The sequence below is a fragment of the Dermochelys coriacea genome, chromosome 7, assembly GCF_009764565.3.
Source record: "Dermochelys coriacea isolate rDerCor1 chromosome 7, rDerCor1.pri.v4, whole genome shotgun sequence".
NCBI lineage: Eukaryota > Metazoa > Chordata > Testudines > Dermochelyidae > Dermochelys > Dermochelys coriacea.
This window is the reverse complement of record NC_050074.1, coordinates 59,576,603-59,591,375: the sequence shown is the minus strand read 5'-3', so window position 1 is coordinate 59,591,375 and position 14,773 is coordinate 59,576,603. Positions and strand designations below refer to the sequence as shown.

Below are 14,773 nucleotides of genomic sequence, written 5' to 3'. Positions count from 1 at the left end.
GCAAACAGCATTCATTTAAATACAGCTAAATGTAAATGTAGACATCTAGGAATAAAGAATGTAGGGCATACTCTATCCTGAGAAGTAGTGACTCTGAAAAAGATTTGGAGGTCATGATGGATAAATAGCTGCACATGAGCTCCCAGTGTGACTCTGGCCAAAAGAGCTACTGCAATCCTGGGATGTATAAATAGGAATCTCAAGTACAAGTAAAGAGATGGGTTTTTTTTAACCTCTGTATTGTGCTGCTGGAATATCGTCTCCTGTTTTGGGTCCAGAATTCAAGAAGGATATTGACAAATTGGAGATGGATCAGAGAAGAGCCAAGAGAATAATTAAAAGATTAGAAAACGTGTAATAGCAGTAGACTTAAAGAGCTCAATCTGTTTAGTTTAACAAAGTGTTTATGGGGTGACTTGATTACATTCTGTAATTGGGGAACAAATATTTAATAATGGGCTCCTCAATATATTAGAGAAAGGTATAACATGGACCAATGGCTGCAAGTTAAAGTTGGACAAATTCAGACTGGAAATAAGGCATACATTTATAATAGTGAGAGTAATTAACCATTACAACAATTTACCATGGGTCGTGGTGCATTTTCCGTCACTGATCATTTTTAAATCAAGATCAGATGTTTTTCTAAAAGATCTGCAGTATTATCTTGGAGAAGTTCTGTGGTCAGGGGGTCATACTAGATGATCTTAATGGTCCCTTCTGGCTTTGGAATCTATGAATCCCCAGTAACAAAGAATGGTATAAATTACCTTGTAAAGATGCTTTGTTATGACCTGAGTGTTTTTCTGATTTTTCTTGTCCTGTTCGCCTTACTGAATGTTCCAAAGGCAAATGCTACTGTCATGCTTCTCTCTTGTGTGATGTAATGTTAGCATCTCTCCTTCCTGTGTCTCTGTTAGTGTATTAGTGTGTCCATTTTAGATCTACATTGTTGTGGAAATGAAAACATAGTTTAAAATAAAAAAAAATCTCTAGCCTTAACTTTGGATGGTAATGAATGCTGTGGTCCCTGCTATTCTTGTACTTTCCAAAAACTGGGTTCCTTAAGAGGAAGGAGTAATGTTCGAATTGTAAAGGGTATTAAAGCGTGTTCAGCATTTGTAAATCTTCAGCCATGTACAGTATACGTCACTACCTTCTTAGGGGCAGAGGGGATAAAAGAGGTCCACCCAGATGACCAACAGTTTTTCCAAGTGAGGTGGGAAGTTGAGCCTCATCAGCATCTCCTCTCCTCTCCTGGGCCAAAAAAGTCACTTGGAAGCCTCTCCATGTGATATGGCCGGCTAGGGGAGAACCATTCTCTGGCATGCTCCCCCTGCAGAGTAGCAAAAATAGGCTGAAAAGAATTGTGTGTGTTTAATGCTGACAAGTCAGTTTTCTGTCCTCCATTACGTGGCTGCCTGGCAACTTTGGTAATCTTTATGTGAAGTGTCTGCTATAGGCACTTGTACAGGCAGAGCCCATAAAACTGTTTCATCCCACAGGTTCAAAGTTATACGTGGCCTTCCCTTCTTCCCTGTTTCACAGATGTATGATTTCACTTTGCCTCTGCGGGTTCCCTGGAGTGTTCCACACCCCTCCCTGGTAATTGGTCTTTTGAAGCCATGCCCCTTGTCCATTCTGTCAGGGCAAATGCCTTCCTTCCCGACAAGATCATACATCACATATGTTTCACAGCTTAGTATAATTTGTGAATTTTCTGTTCTTTAGCCTTCATAAATCCCCACCATTCCCACCCAGGAGTGCATGATCTGTTTCTTCAGTTGCAATTGTTGTTAATACCAGAAATAGTTTTGACTTGATCAGATAGTCAGTTAGTCTTCATACCTGGATTTCATTCAAATCCTTTCTATCACAATAGATGCTGAAGATCCTTGAAGTATTTCTGAGAGAAAGAAACTATTCCTACCTCAAGATGGATGGTACTACGACAATTGCATCCAGACAGCCACTTATAACAAGATACAATGAGGTGAGAAATTGCAACCTGTCCATACATTCATGTTGATAATTGATGCCTGAGCTCACTTCAGAGTAGACTACGTTGGGCATTCACTCTGGTCAGTCTGGTTTAAGGAAGCATGCTTTTGGCATTTGAGTTGATTCAGAACTGCTTATCTTAGTGTGAAGGGAAAGAAATCACCATTTTTCCCAAACTGAAGTTTGGTTCTCTGTTAAAACAAAGCCCAAGACTGAATAAGAAAGAGAAGTTCATTGTAAAAGAACAAATCAAGTTTAGATGGTTTAAAGTGTGATTATCATCAGAAAAGTGAGTGAGTGAGCAAGCAAGGCAATGCACTCCAAGTATCTACTCCCCCTACATCTTTGTCATATCTGCTAACTTACCTGACAAAATCAAGCTTCTATGCTTGTTAGCATAGCAGAGCCAATACACCCATTGAAAATCAAGCTAGATTCTTTTCTGTCTCGTGCATTGCCAGCAGAAGGGGTAGCTACGGTTTAATTATAGAATCACTGTTACTTGGGATGAAGAGGCAGAGAGTACACAGCTCAATCTTAAGATCCCAGGAGTTTGTAACACCAACATATGTCATTCTCCACTGAGACAACCACTGCCATTATTAAGATGTCAGAATGCCTGCAAGAGATCAGCTCCTGAATGAAGAGCAGCTTGATCAAACTCAACCCAGGCAATACTGAAGTGATACTGGTTGGAAGGGGGAAATGTTTCAAAGAACTAATTGTAACACTGGTTCTCCACATTCTACTGAAGGTGTATAGCCCCTGTTTGTCAAAGTGAGATGAAGCCTCTGCATCTACTTTGACTCCTCACCTAAGTTCCCTGTAAACTGAATGGCCGTGCAGCACCTATTTAGCATCGTGCAGGCACTCAGGGAACCCACCCAGGGACCTGCCGGGGGAGGGGCGCCTGGCCCCAGCCTAGCCCAGCCCTCAACCTGCCACGGCCGGGGCAGCCTCCCTGGCCCCAACTATGCCGCAGCCCAAACCTGCTGGGGCATCCCTACCCCTACCCGAACCTAGCCACGGCTGGGGCAGCACGGCCTGGCCCGAGCCCAGCCACGGCCGGGGCAGAGTGGCGCAAACCCAGGCAGCCCGGCCCTGGCCCCAGCCCAGACCCGTTGCGGCCAGGGCGTCCCTCCCTGAACCTAGCCCCGGCCGGACCTGCGGGGGCCAGGGGAGGGGCGCCTATCCTGCGGCCCCAGCCCCGGAGCTACTGCGACAGGGAGGGGCGCCTCTCCCCCACGCCCCAGGTGCTGCTGGGGGGAGTCCTCTCTCCCTGCCGTAATCCCAAAGCACCCCAAACCCCTCATCTCTGGCCCCACCCCAGAGACTGCACCCCCAGCCAGAGCCCTCACACCCCTGCACTCCAACCCTCTGTCCCAGCCCGGAGCCCCCTCCCAAACTCCGAACCCCTCAGCCCCACCCTCATCACATGAATTTTGTTATGTGCACCGATATGAAGGTGATGTGTTACACATCACTTCAATATTGGTGCACATAACAAAATGTATTTCGTACATGGGTGAGAAAAATTAGAGGGAACGCTGCTCCTCACTAAGGGTATGTCTACGCTTTGAGTTTGGGGGTGTGATTCCCAGCTCGAGGAGACATACTCATGCTGGCTCAATTAGAGCTAGCATGCTAAAAATAGAATATAGCCATGGCAGCACAAGCGGCTGAAGGAGCCAGCCGCTCCGAGTATGTATCTAGTGACCAATGGGCATGTACTCAGTCCGAGTGTGACCATCTTTAGTAAACATTGCAAAGCCTTCCTTTCCTTTAAAAAACAAAAACAAAAAAACAAGAGTCCACCATAGCAAGAATGGCACTTGTAACACAGATACCCTCTTCCAGCTGCCCTCCCCCCCTGCAAAAAATGAATTAAAAGGCCTGAAACAAACCAACCGATAATAAAGCCAACTGGAGGCTGCGATTTTTAACCTTAAAATGGGAAAAGTCCACTAAGGGCTTCAGTATTGCCCATCCATTTTATATAGAAGGTGCTCAGAGACAGTGGTGATGAGTGATGTTATAACACCTTAAGACAGATAGGTAACCATTTGAAAAAATAATAATTTGACTTGTAAACTGGATCCAGAAGTCCTGGAGAGGGAATACTTTCTGCTTCCATAGCACCTTTCATTTAGGAACATAGGAATTGCCAGACAGGATCAGCTTGATGAGCAATCTAGTCCAGTATCCTTTCTCCAATAGGGACCAGCACCAGCCGCTTTAGAGGAAGGTGCAAGAAACCCTGTGGTGGGCAATTATGGAATAACTTGTCTGTTGTGATTGGGTTCAGGGTCTCTGGATTATTAATGGTGCTCTTCACTTCTATAGTAAATGTTGAAACTAAATTAACCCCCTTTTCTTTACATAAAAAAGTGCATAATACGTCCAGTAATGTAATATGACAAGAGCATAACTACTTCAGACATTCCTGCTTGGGGTGTTTGCTAAATCCTATCTTGTGTTGCATGTATTACAGGATACATCCACATTTGTTTTTCTTCTTACAACTCGAGTAGGTGGTATTGGCGTGAATCTGACAGGTGCTGACAGAGTTATCATCTATGATCCTGATTGGAATCCCAGTACAGACACACAGGTATTTTTGGCTCAGAATGTATCATTTAACGGCTATGTTTAAAATAAAAATGAGGATTGAAAGAGGTAATCGAAGTTATTTTAAATAACTAGTGAGAGATCAGTGTTATGCTGCTTCTATTTCAGCGTTGCAGGTGTTTGAAAGATTTCACTGTAGCTTTCACAATCTCGCATGGCAGGGGAACTGCTATGTCCCTTTTCTCCCCTTAAAGATAAATTGCAGTACCTAATTAGAACACCTTAGAAATTTATTTAATAAGCAGAATGAATGAACTATAAATGTTCAAAACAGCACCAACTGCTGTCTGAATCTCTCTCTACCTGGGAATGGTCTCTCAGTGGAAGTTGACATTATGTCATGTACATCTGAGGAAGTTCTCTTATCTAATGATATGCGGTAGGACTTCGGGAATTCTGGCCCCATTTCAATGCATGAAGCTGCAGGGGCGTTAGCATTGTTTTAAAAAGTAAATTATATTTTTTATTAATCCGAACATGGTTTTTTGGCCAAATATTAAAGTAGCCCACACATCCAAAAACTACTTTGAAATTTCTCTGCTTTTTCATGTGTTCTGATGGGGGTTGCATTCCCTAAATTCATCCTTAAAAACATCCATATCAGCATGGTAGTTTCCTATTTGATTGTAAATTAAGCCATGTAAAGCCATTAGCTGCTGAGATTATATTTTATATGCTGCAACTTTCTTTTGGAAAGAGTTGGGCTTTATGTAAAATAGCCATGTTTCTAAACAAAATTACTCTGCAGTCCTTTTGTTCTCAAAGTGCATGCTCATATGTTGTGGGGGCAATGCATTCAGTCTCTCTTTAAATGCAAGCTTGGGACTTGCCCATCGGAAAAAGGGGGGAAAATGTAGCTCCATTAGACCATCAGCACAGCCCTTTGAAACTCCCTTCGCAGACAGTCTGAGTGACCCGAGTTGTTCTGTCTAGGGTATATTTTGTAAGACTTTCCAGTTTCAAGGTAAATCAAGGAGGAGGGAAAACCTGTTGGGATGCACATGCATAAAGTAGAGTTGATTTCTGAAATGGATCTTTCTTGGGGATAAGTTCATCCAAGGGAAACCGCGGTTAAATAACATGCTGGTTCCTTTCTTCTTGAAATTTTACATAGACTTGTAGATATGGGTACTAGAGTCTTATCTCTTTAGGGAGCTAGTCCATATGGAATTGTTTTCATTTCCTATAAGTGTAGAAATGTGATCATTATAATCTCTTGAACTCTTTGTTAAATTTTCGAAGTAGATTTAAAATAGTATCAAAAGCTGCCTGTGAATACAACCCTTTGCTTCCAGAGAGTGGGTCTGCTAAACACATCTTTATGCTCTAGGCTCGCGAGCGTGCTTGGAGAATAGGCCAGAAGAAACAGGTCACTGTTTACAGGCTCCTTACTGCAGGTACTATTGAAGAGAAGATTTACCACAGGTCAGTAGGACCAATATTCATTGATAACTGAACTGTGCTGGAGGAGGAAAGGTTGGAGTGACTTGTCCGTATCCTGCAAAAACGTAATCATGCCTGCAACCTTACTCAAGCGAGTAGCAATAATAGTAGTAATAATAATACCTAGCTCTTCCATAGCGTTTTTATCTGTAGATCTCATAGCAATTTAAAGGAGGTCGGTATGATTATCTCTACTTTATAGATAGGGAAACTGAGGAACAGAGGTGAATGACTTCCCCCAAGGTCACCCAGTAGGCCAATGGCAGAGCAAATAATAGAACCCAGGAGTCCTGAGTCCTAGTCCAGGACACATTGCGCTGGGCCACGCCTACCCAATTAATTTCTATGGGATTATCCATGTAAGCAAAATTAAGCACATGCTTAAATCATTCTTCATTTTTGCCCTTATAGCAATCCCCTTGTATACTTAGTAAATTGTAATGAGTTACACCATTTAGTATTCTAAATAGGACTCTGCAAGTATTTTCTTTTTCTGAACAAAGAGAATGCTGTAGAAAAATTGAAATGGACCTTAAGCGTAAGTACATAACCCACTGCTACTAAAAATAATCCAACAGATCTATTCCCTATGTTTATTCAATCAGATCAGATTTCTTTCATTACAAAAGGAAGGCTACTGCTTTTTTTTATTCCTCTTAGCTGTGCATAGCCATTGCAGCCATTAACAAATGAGCTGGAGTCTGCTAATTCTGATGGATTGTCAACAGAGTTGTGTCCTGACAATGAGGTAGTTGAATGAGTACAAGTTTACAGAATGCAGTGGTACACACTGCACAAGTGTCAGTATAGAACCAATTTCAGTGTTATAAAATGTGTTTTAGATTATTTTCTTTTCCATTACCTGCCAAAACCTGATATTTACCTGGGAGTGCTATTGCAGGTATATAGTCTGAAATCATAAGATTTCTAGTATTATGCATGGTATGTGATACATGGTATAAAAAACAGAATAGCCACTCACCAGACTTTATAGTTTGCTTCTATCCCCAAATTATTAATTTTCCAAATATCAAAATGAATAAGCCCCCATGAAGAACTGGTTAATATTTAGATGTATGTTTAAAATGCTCCAAATAATCCAATACCAGCACTTACGGAGAGCATTTGCTATTTGCTTCACCATACAGACACAAGGCTTCCGCTGCTAGTTGGCTCGCTTCCCACTGACAAACATTGGTTCAGTTTAACTAACCCTGACCACCAAAGGAAGTGGGGTCTGATCTAAGGGTTAGAACAGCCATCAGAAATTCAGTTATTTTCAGATAGCTGTGATGGACTCACTCTGAGCCTTGAGCAAGCAACTTTATTTCTCTTTGCCTCAGTTTCCCCATCTGTGAAATGGCAGTAATACTGACCAACCTCATGGGGGGGTTTTGAAGCTTAATTGATTATTGTAAATGCCTTTGAAATCCTCTGATAGATAAGAATTATTATAATTCTTATCTCATTATGCTGTAGTTCAAAACCATGTTAATGTGACCTGTCTTTGAACACAGATTTTGCTAACAGGGCTCTAACACAGTTTCCCTGCTCAGTGTTGACAAGGGCCTAGCTATGTTGAAAACAGTGGTGTGAACAAGGGGGAATGGTTTTGAGATCTATTTTGCAATTCTATTAGGCCATGCCTATTGTGGATGGGAAAAGAGTATTAATAGCTTGTCATTGAATACTGTATTACAAACGGGGCCTAACTGCAGGGATGGACTAATGCTAAATAGAAGCCTAGATCTACCAATACGGAATGGAGTGTTCTGGCAGCTTAGTTCCCCCAGACTCTGTTCCTCCCAGTCCCTCTGGATGGGCTCTTGGTCTTCCTCCAGCCCTGTAGGGTAGTTCAGCCCACACCAGTAGACAGTCGAGCTCTGTGCTGCTGCACTGCCTATGTGATTTGTGGCCTCTCTAACCAACATCATACCATCTAAACTTCATCACTTTGACAATCTCGTCCTCTTCTTTCACAGAGCTTCCTGGTGGTTGTGTGGTTTACATATACAGCGTTTTCAGTTTTAATGTACAAAAAATCCTCTAGCTGTGAAGTTATTTACTACTTAGAATAAATGAAGTTTCATAGGACACTTCTGGATGGTGGGTACCTAGTGTGTTATGGGATTGCTGAAATGCAATAAATTCTTATGGTTAACAATTTAGTGGGTTGTTTAAAAGTTACTAACTCAGATTGTCTTTGTGAAACAAACATCATCTTCCCACCACTTAATTGTTCTGCAGGGTAAAATTCATGATGATAAAGTTTTCTGCTTGAGCACTGTATTCAGTACTTAAACATCGCTAGACCTTGTTTCATGCCAGCAGTACAATTTTATTTAATAATTTTCCAGACAAATCTTCAAACAGTTTTTAACAAACAGAGTGTTGAAAGACCCAAAACAAAGGCGCTTTTTCAAATCCAACGATCTTTATGAACTTTTCACTCTGACCAGCCCAGATGGGTCTCAAGGGACAGAAACTAGTGCTATTTTTGCAGGTACATGAAATCATTTTACCTAAACTGTGAAATCTAGATTTTTTTGTACAAGAGACAATGCAAAATGTTTATTATTATTTAACTTCATACCTATATCAGGTACTGGTTCAGATGTTCAAGCCCCGAAACGCCAATTAAAACGGAAACTTAAAAAGCCAGCTGATGGTGCTTCCAAAGGTGATCTGCATTTTAAGGAGCACAACTCACCTAAATATGACAAGTCATCACATTCTTCCTCGACAGGCCAGTTGGTGAGTTCTTCTTCTAAAACAATAGAGCCAGGTAGAGAAACCACAGGAAACTTGGAAACTTTCAACCAAAACGGTTCTGCGAAAGATGGTACACAAGCTACAAATAATAGAGATTCACTGATTACCGATGAGGAGAAAAGTTTGAAAACAGCCAAGGGGTCTGTATTCCAAGCACTGCCAGGGAATGCATGGGCTTCAGAGAACGTGGAACGTTCATTATTTGCTGAAATGCGTGGGGCACCTACTGTAAGTACTGAGAGCAGATATGGTCTCTTATGTGAGACAGAGAGCTCCCAGGGGAAACAGAATGATAACTTTGAAGATGAACATCTAGGTGGTAATCCTCACAAACGCACCTCAAAAACTAAACACAGTATGGATATGCTGACATTTGAGGGCCACAAGAGTAATCCTAAAAAGCCAAAACATCACAAAGGTGCCAGATTTGAAGGGGAGCATATCCCATATCTGGTGAAACAAAAGCAGTACAAAAAGGACAACCAAGAGGAGGAGAAAGAACAAAAGAAGAATGATGATTATGTCTTGGAGAGACTTTTCAAAAAATCAGGTAACCTTTTTATTCATTTGCGCAACAGTGCCAGGCTAGGAAAAAGTATAGAAAAATCTACACAAGTGGGTTTCCATTATTGTAATTGCTAGCAGCCACAATACAATAGGTGACTTTTAAACATTTTCTTTAATGTAAATGGTTTGTTGAAAATATTTGTGATTTAATCTTCATATAGTGAAAACAACCACAGGTCTTTTTGGCCAAAGGTAATAAGTGGGACAACAGTATGGTTGGGAACACTGGTGCGGAGGGAGGTAATTGAGTTTCATTTAACTGGGAGTGCCACTGAAGATAAAGTTGCCCAGATGGATTTAGCCTACATCTAGCAATACAATGGAACCTTACTAATCTGCACTAACAACTGGGAGATCCAGTATGAACGAATGAATTTTGACCCCCTAACCGCAATAGAAGTGGTTTATTATATTTGGTTCACTTGATATAATAGGAATCTCTGTTATAAATGGATGTATTGAAATGTTTATTGTTTCCACTGACAGCGTAAAAATGAATTAAGGTTTTTTTTTTAAAAGCCCACTGCTTAATTCTTGTACATTCTTTCCTCCTCCTCCCCATTGTACATACTCTGCTAGGAGTACACAGTGTGATGAAGCATGATGCTATTATGGATGCTTCCAATCCAGATTATGTGTTAGTGGAAGCAGAAGCAACTCGAGTGGCCCAGGATGCCTTGAGAGCCTTAAAGATCTCCCGACAGCGATGTTTAGGAGCAGCTTCTGGTGTGCCAACTTGGACAGGCAACAGTGGTCTGACTGTTGCACCATCCGGACTAAAGTAAGATAGTACCCACGTGACTTCTCCAGAGAGGGAGCCTTTAACATAGTCTGCTTTTTGTGCTGGTTATTTGCTCTGGATTTACTTCAAAAACTATAAATGAAATACAGGGCTGATTACAGGAATTGTATTGAAATATTAGCTCTCGGATAAAATTTTGGGAAACACTTAGGTCCCATTTTCCCATATTAGCTTACTTAGGTGCCTAAGATACTTTTGAAAATGTGAGTTAAGCCCCGAAGTCACTTAGGCACTTTTGAAAATGTTACCCCTCATCACATATAGTTGAGAAGAGATGATATAATTAGAATGAATGAAGGATCCATATTAACCGAAGTACCATTTTGGGGTTGTGATCGTTCAAACTAAGCCAGCTTCAAGCTGGATCAGAACCTGGATGGGAAACCTGCAAGGTGCTACAGATGCTGTGCTGTCCGAGTTACTGGATGAGATCCCTAGGTGTGCCTTGGCTAGCTCTGCGCACCTCAGAAGGGGAACATATGTATACCTTTCCTAGGTACGGCTGGGGCAAATTCAGCAACCAGCACAAGTCAGAGCAGCGTTCTAGGGGCATTCTGCCATTCAGGGATTCCTGGGGAGGGGGGCAGTGCTCTCTGGCCATGCACTCCCCCACCAGAATATTTATTGCACTGTGGTGGATGAGAGGTGTCGGGTACAAGTAACCTAGGGACTGACTTTGTAACTCAATTTCCTGTGTCCTTTGCACTGCTAGAATGGTACAGAATGGATGGAGTGGGTGCCAGGATCTGCCTCACCGTTTTCCAATGGGACATAAAACCAAGGTCCTGACCTCTCCTAGCCTGTATCACGATCCATGTTAGCCTGGGTGTCAGATCCTAGTGTGAATGTCAGATTACATGGTGCTATCTAAAACTTCCCTTGCAGATTCAGTTGAATACAGTAAGTCTTCACTTCCTGTCTCAACCTCACATGTAGTGTTGCCATGTTAAACTGCTGCTACATTTGACACTAGAGGTGGGCGAAGTTGTAGACTACGTTGGAATGAAAGGCGTATATAAATGTAATCGTCTTGTGTACTAGGATACAGCTTCCTATTGCTCTCGGGCCTCTGATAGTGACAGTTGCATCCTGTATGTGAGAACCCCTTGGTCTGTAAATTCTAAAAAGAAAAGGAGTACTTGTGGCACCTTAGAGACTAACAAATTTATTAGAGCATAAGCTTTCGTGAGCTGTAGCTTTTCTTTTTGCGAATACAGACTAACACGGTTGCTACTCTGAAACCTGTAAATTCTAAGAAATTCTTATCATTGATCACTAAAGGGGTGATAAGATCCACAATACTTGGAGCGGGTTCTTACAACAGTAATTCAATCAAAGTATCCTACAAAGTGTCACAATGCATATTTACGAGAGATATTGTAATAAATTACTTCTCTTGCATGTTTTTTAGGAGTAGGTTTGGTCAGAAAAGGAACCCTACTTTGCTTGTCCCGAATTCCTCCACTACATCTCTTGGAAAAAAATGCAAGGTAAAGCGCAAGAACTAGTACTACTTTATCTTTTCCATGAGTATTAGCTGATTTAGTTGAAACATTCTAGCTTAACTTTTGCTATTTAGGATATATGTCTCATAAATAATTACCATACTATGTATGTAAAATTCCAAAAGTTTTAGGCCTTGAATTACATCTTGAAAAAGAATCATCAAATTCAGTTTAATCTGTTGCACCAGTCTTTCATTTTATCTTGCTGTGCTCACTCTGGTTCAAGAGTAGAGATTTTTTTTTTAGTTACCCAACAACTGAAATACATATTCAAGTTGTGAAGTTAACGCACATTGACTCAAACATGTTTTAATTCACATAATTAACTCCTGCAGTTTGTTGAGGTTGATTTGTTTTGTTTTTGTGTAAGCCTGAATTGCAGGCAAATTCACTAAGAATAGGTTCCATGGACCTCAAACTCCAACTTTTCCTATAGTGTCTATGTTTGTTTGCAGGATGCTGATATAATAAGGAAAGAGAAGGTAAAGAAAAATGTTTCCAGTGTACATTTTGATGGGAAAATCGAAGCAGGAGAATCATCATCCAGTGCACTAGATTCATCATCTTTGTTAGCGAAGATGAGGGCGAGAAACCACCTTATTTTACCGCAGAGGGTGGAGAATGAGGGCGTTGAGAATCTTCAGGCTTCTGCTCCACTCCCAACTTCGACAGAACATGACGAATTGCTAGTGGATGTACGAAACTTTATAGCATTTCAGACTCATGTGAACGGAGAGGCTAGTACTCAGGAGATACTGCAGGAGTTCGAATCCAAGCTGTCAGCAGCACAGTCTTGTGTGTTCAGAGAACTTCTGAGAAATCTTTGTACTTTCCATAGAAGCCCAAATGGTGAAGGTGTCTGGAAACTAAAGCCAGAATTCCGTTGACCTTTTGATTAGGAGTACATCTGTGTGCGCTTGGCCAAAACTCTGCTCCATAAGACTTTCTATTCATCTTTTAAACTGGAAGGTTCTATTTAACTTTGTGTAAATATTTTAATTACTGACTTGTACTGTACTGGTGCAGCACTTAAGTATGTCTCACTGGAGACATAACTGACCAACTTCCTATTTACACTATTTATATATAAAAAGTGGCATCTATCTCACAATTGAAACAATACAAAATAACAGCACCTTTTCTTTTAACAAAATCTTAATGTAGATAGGCTGTGGAGCGTATTAACATTTTATTGCAATAAGAGCCATGGATTTTGCCATGTCGTCAGATTTTTATCCAATTTCTGTGAAGTTGTCTTTTTTTAATTTTCTGTATGTTGTTTGACTGGTCATGAGGGGGTGCACATTATACCAGTGAACAGAAGCATTAATAATGAACAGTTTAGATGTGTATAAAAAGGTAACTTGTACTGACACAGTATCAAGAATCATTGTGAGAGACTTTTATCAGTGTTGAAAATTTGTTGGTAGTGTTGCTGCTTTCCTTTTTGCCAGTAATTGATGTATGTCACTAAATACTTGGACAAAATTCTACTACCATGGAGGTTTAATTGCAAAAATAAAGAGCCAGGCAGAGCATCTGGATGCGTCAGCAGATTGGTAACAGGTTATAGAATACTTTTACCTTTAAATCACCAATTCATATCCTGCCAAGTCCCAAAGCACTTGCCTGGTGTAATACTTACTACCATGAAGAGTCCTATTGAAACCAAGGTGATAGTAAGAAGTAAGTCGGTAGTGGGTGATTGATAGTTGCCATCTGTGGCCTCTGTAACACCACAAAAAATATCACCAGAATTGGTGCTAATTGTGACCTGTTTTCAGTCTTGACCCAAGAACTGAACTAGCCATGGAGAATGAACTGACCTCACACTGCTGTCTTGGTCCTTTCGGGTCAGGGCTGAGGCACATTTGTGATATATGGGGAAGATTTCCTTTTTGTACCTGTTCTGTGGATAAAAAGAAAACATCAATCTCCATAGCTTCCAAACCTGCACTAAATGAACATGAATTTCCGTTAGAGGAAAAAAGAACTGGATTCACTGTAGTCAACCTGACTTTTATTTCCACCACTGCCACCTTGCGTGTCTCTGCAAGATGCCAGTATGCTACAGAGAGAGATTTTAATGGAAAAGTGATACAGCTTAATGCCAAAATGAGAAATTTGCATTTCTTTGCAGCACAGCTAAAACATTATTGTATAATTTAAACTAGGAATAACCAATTGTAGTCAGTGGCTCCCCTTACAGGGAGAAGGGCAAAGATGGTCAACTGCAGGTTTTTATTTGAGTTCATTAGTAATAAGCAATTTCTATTAACTAATGATATTCAAGCTGCAAGTACAAGCAAAACTTAAAGTTGAATGGTGAAGCAAGAATAAAGTGTTTTACTTTCCTGCTCCAGTGTGATTTAGAAAGACAGTTCTTGAGTTTATTCCAAACAGGCTTTCCTCTGCTTGTGTATTAGCCTAGAAATACTGGGTTCTTGCTTCCCTCTCTTTGCTGAAAGATACTTAGTGGGACTCCATTACCTGAATAGCGATGCCACACTATGCCATAACTTCGAGTTACAGCAGTGCCTTCCTACAGAAAAGAATGAGAGAGGCTGCTGAGTCCGACTGGCCAAGAACTGGCATCCACTCCACACTCAGTTTGGAGGAGGGGCTGCCGCAGTTCAGGTTGCAGGCTATTATGACAGTCTCTAAACTTGCCAAGGATTTCCAGTGAAGGGAGGCAAACCAAAGAACTGATATTTCTAATGCAGAAATGTGTAGAAAATGTTGAGTCTGACTTCACGCACCATGAAAGAACGGTAAAAGGGCAAAACCAAATTTTTTTTGCAGTTCCCTTTAAAGTTGTTTGTACAGATTTTGATTGAAACTGCAGGAATTAAGTTTTTTATCTCTGGTGCTTAACAAAGAGTTTGAGTGCCCTGTATCACATACTGCTTTCATTCTTAAAGGCATATTTCCTATATTAGAGGGAGGAAAGTTTATAGCTCTCTCCTCTGATGTGTTCATGATGTAAAAGGAACTGTACATGCTTTTATAATTCCTCAACTTTTATGAACTCAATAAAATGTCTAGTAAAAACAAA

At 40.9% G+C, this 14,773-nt stretch overlaps 1 protein-coding gene across 3 annotated transcripts in view; it reads left to right on the top strand.

Annotated features, from left to right (window-relative positions):
* ERCC6 (ERCC excision repair 6, chromatin remodeling factor) overlaps positions 1-14,773 on the top strand; it is an 82,080-nt gene extending 67,307 nt beyond the window's left edge. For all 3 annotated transcript variants that reach the window (XM_038409732.2, XM_043518524.1, XM_038409731.2), the window contains 8 exons: positions 1,883-1,993; positions 4,493-4,612; positions 5,960-6,054; positions 8,430-8,575; positions 8,675-9,394; positions 9,991-10,192; positions 11,625-11,703; positions 12,174-14,773. In XM_038409732.2, coding sequence (XP_038265660.1) covers positions 1,883-1,993; positions 4,493-4,612; positions 5,960-6,054; positions 8,430-8,575; positions 8,675-9,394; positions 9,991-10,192; positions 11,625-11,703; positions 12,174-12,605 — 1,905 coding nt within the window. In that variant the 3' untranslated portion in view covers positions 12,606-14,773. The remainder of the gene's footprint in view (positions 1-1,882; positions 1,994-4,492; positions 4,613-5,959; positions 6,055-8,429; positions 8,576-8,674; positions 9,395-9,990; positions 10,193-11,624; positions 11,704-12,173) is intronic.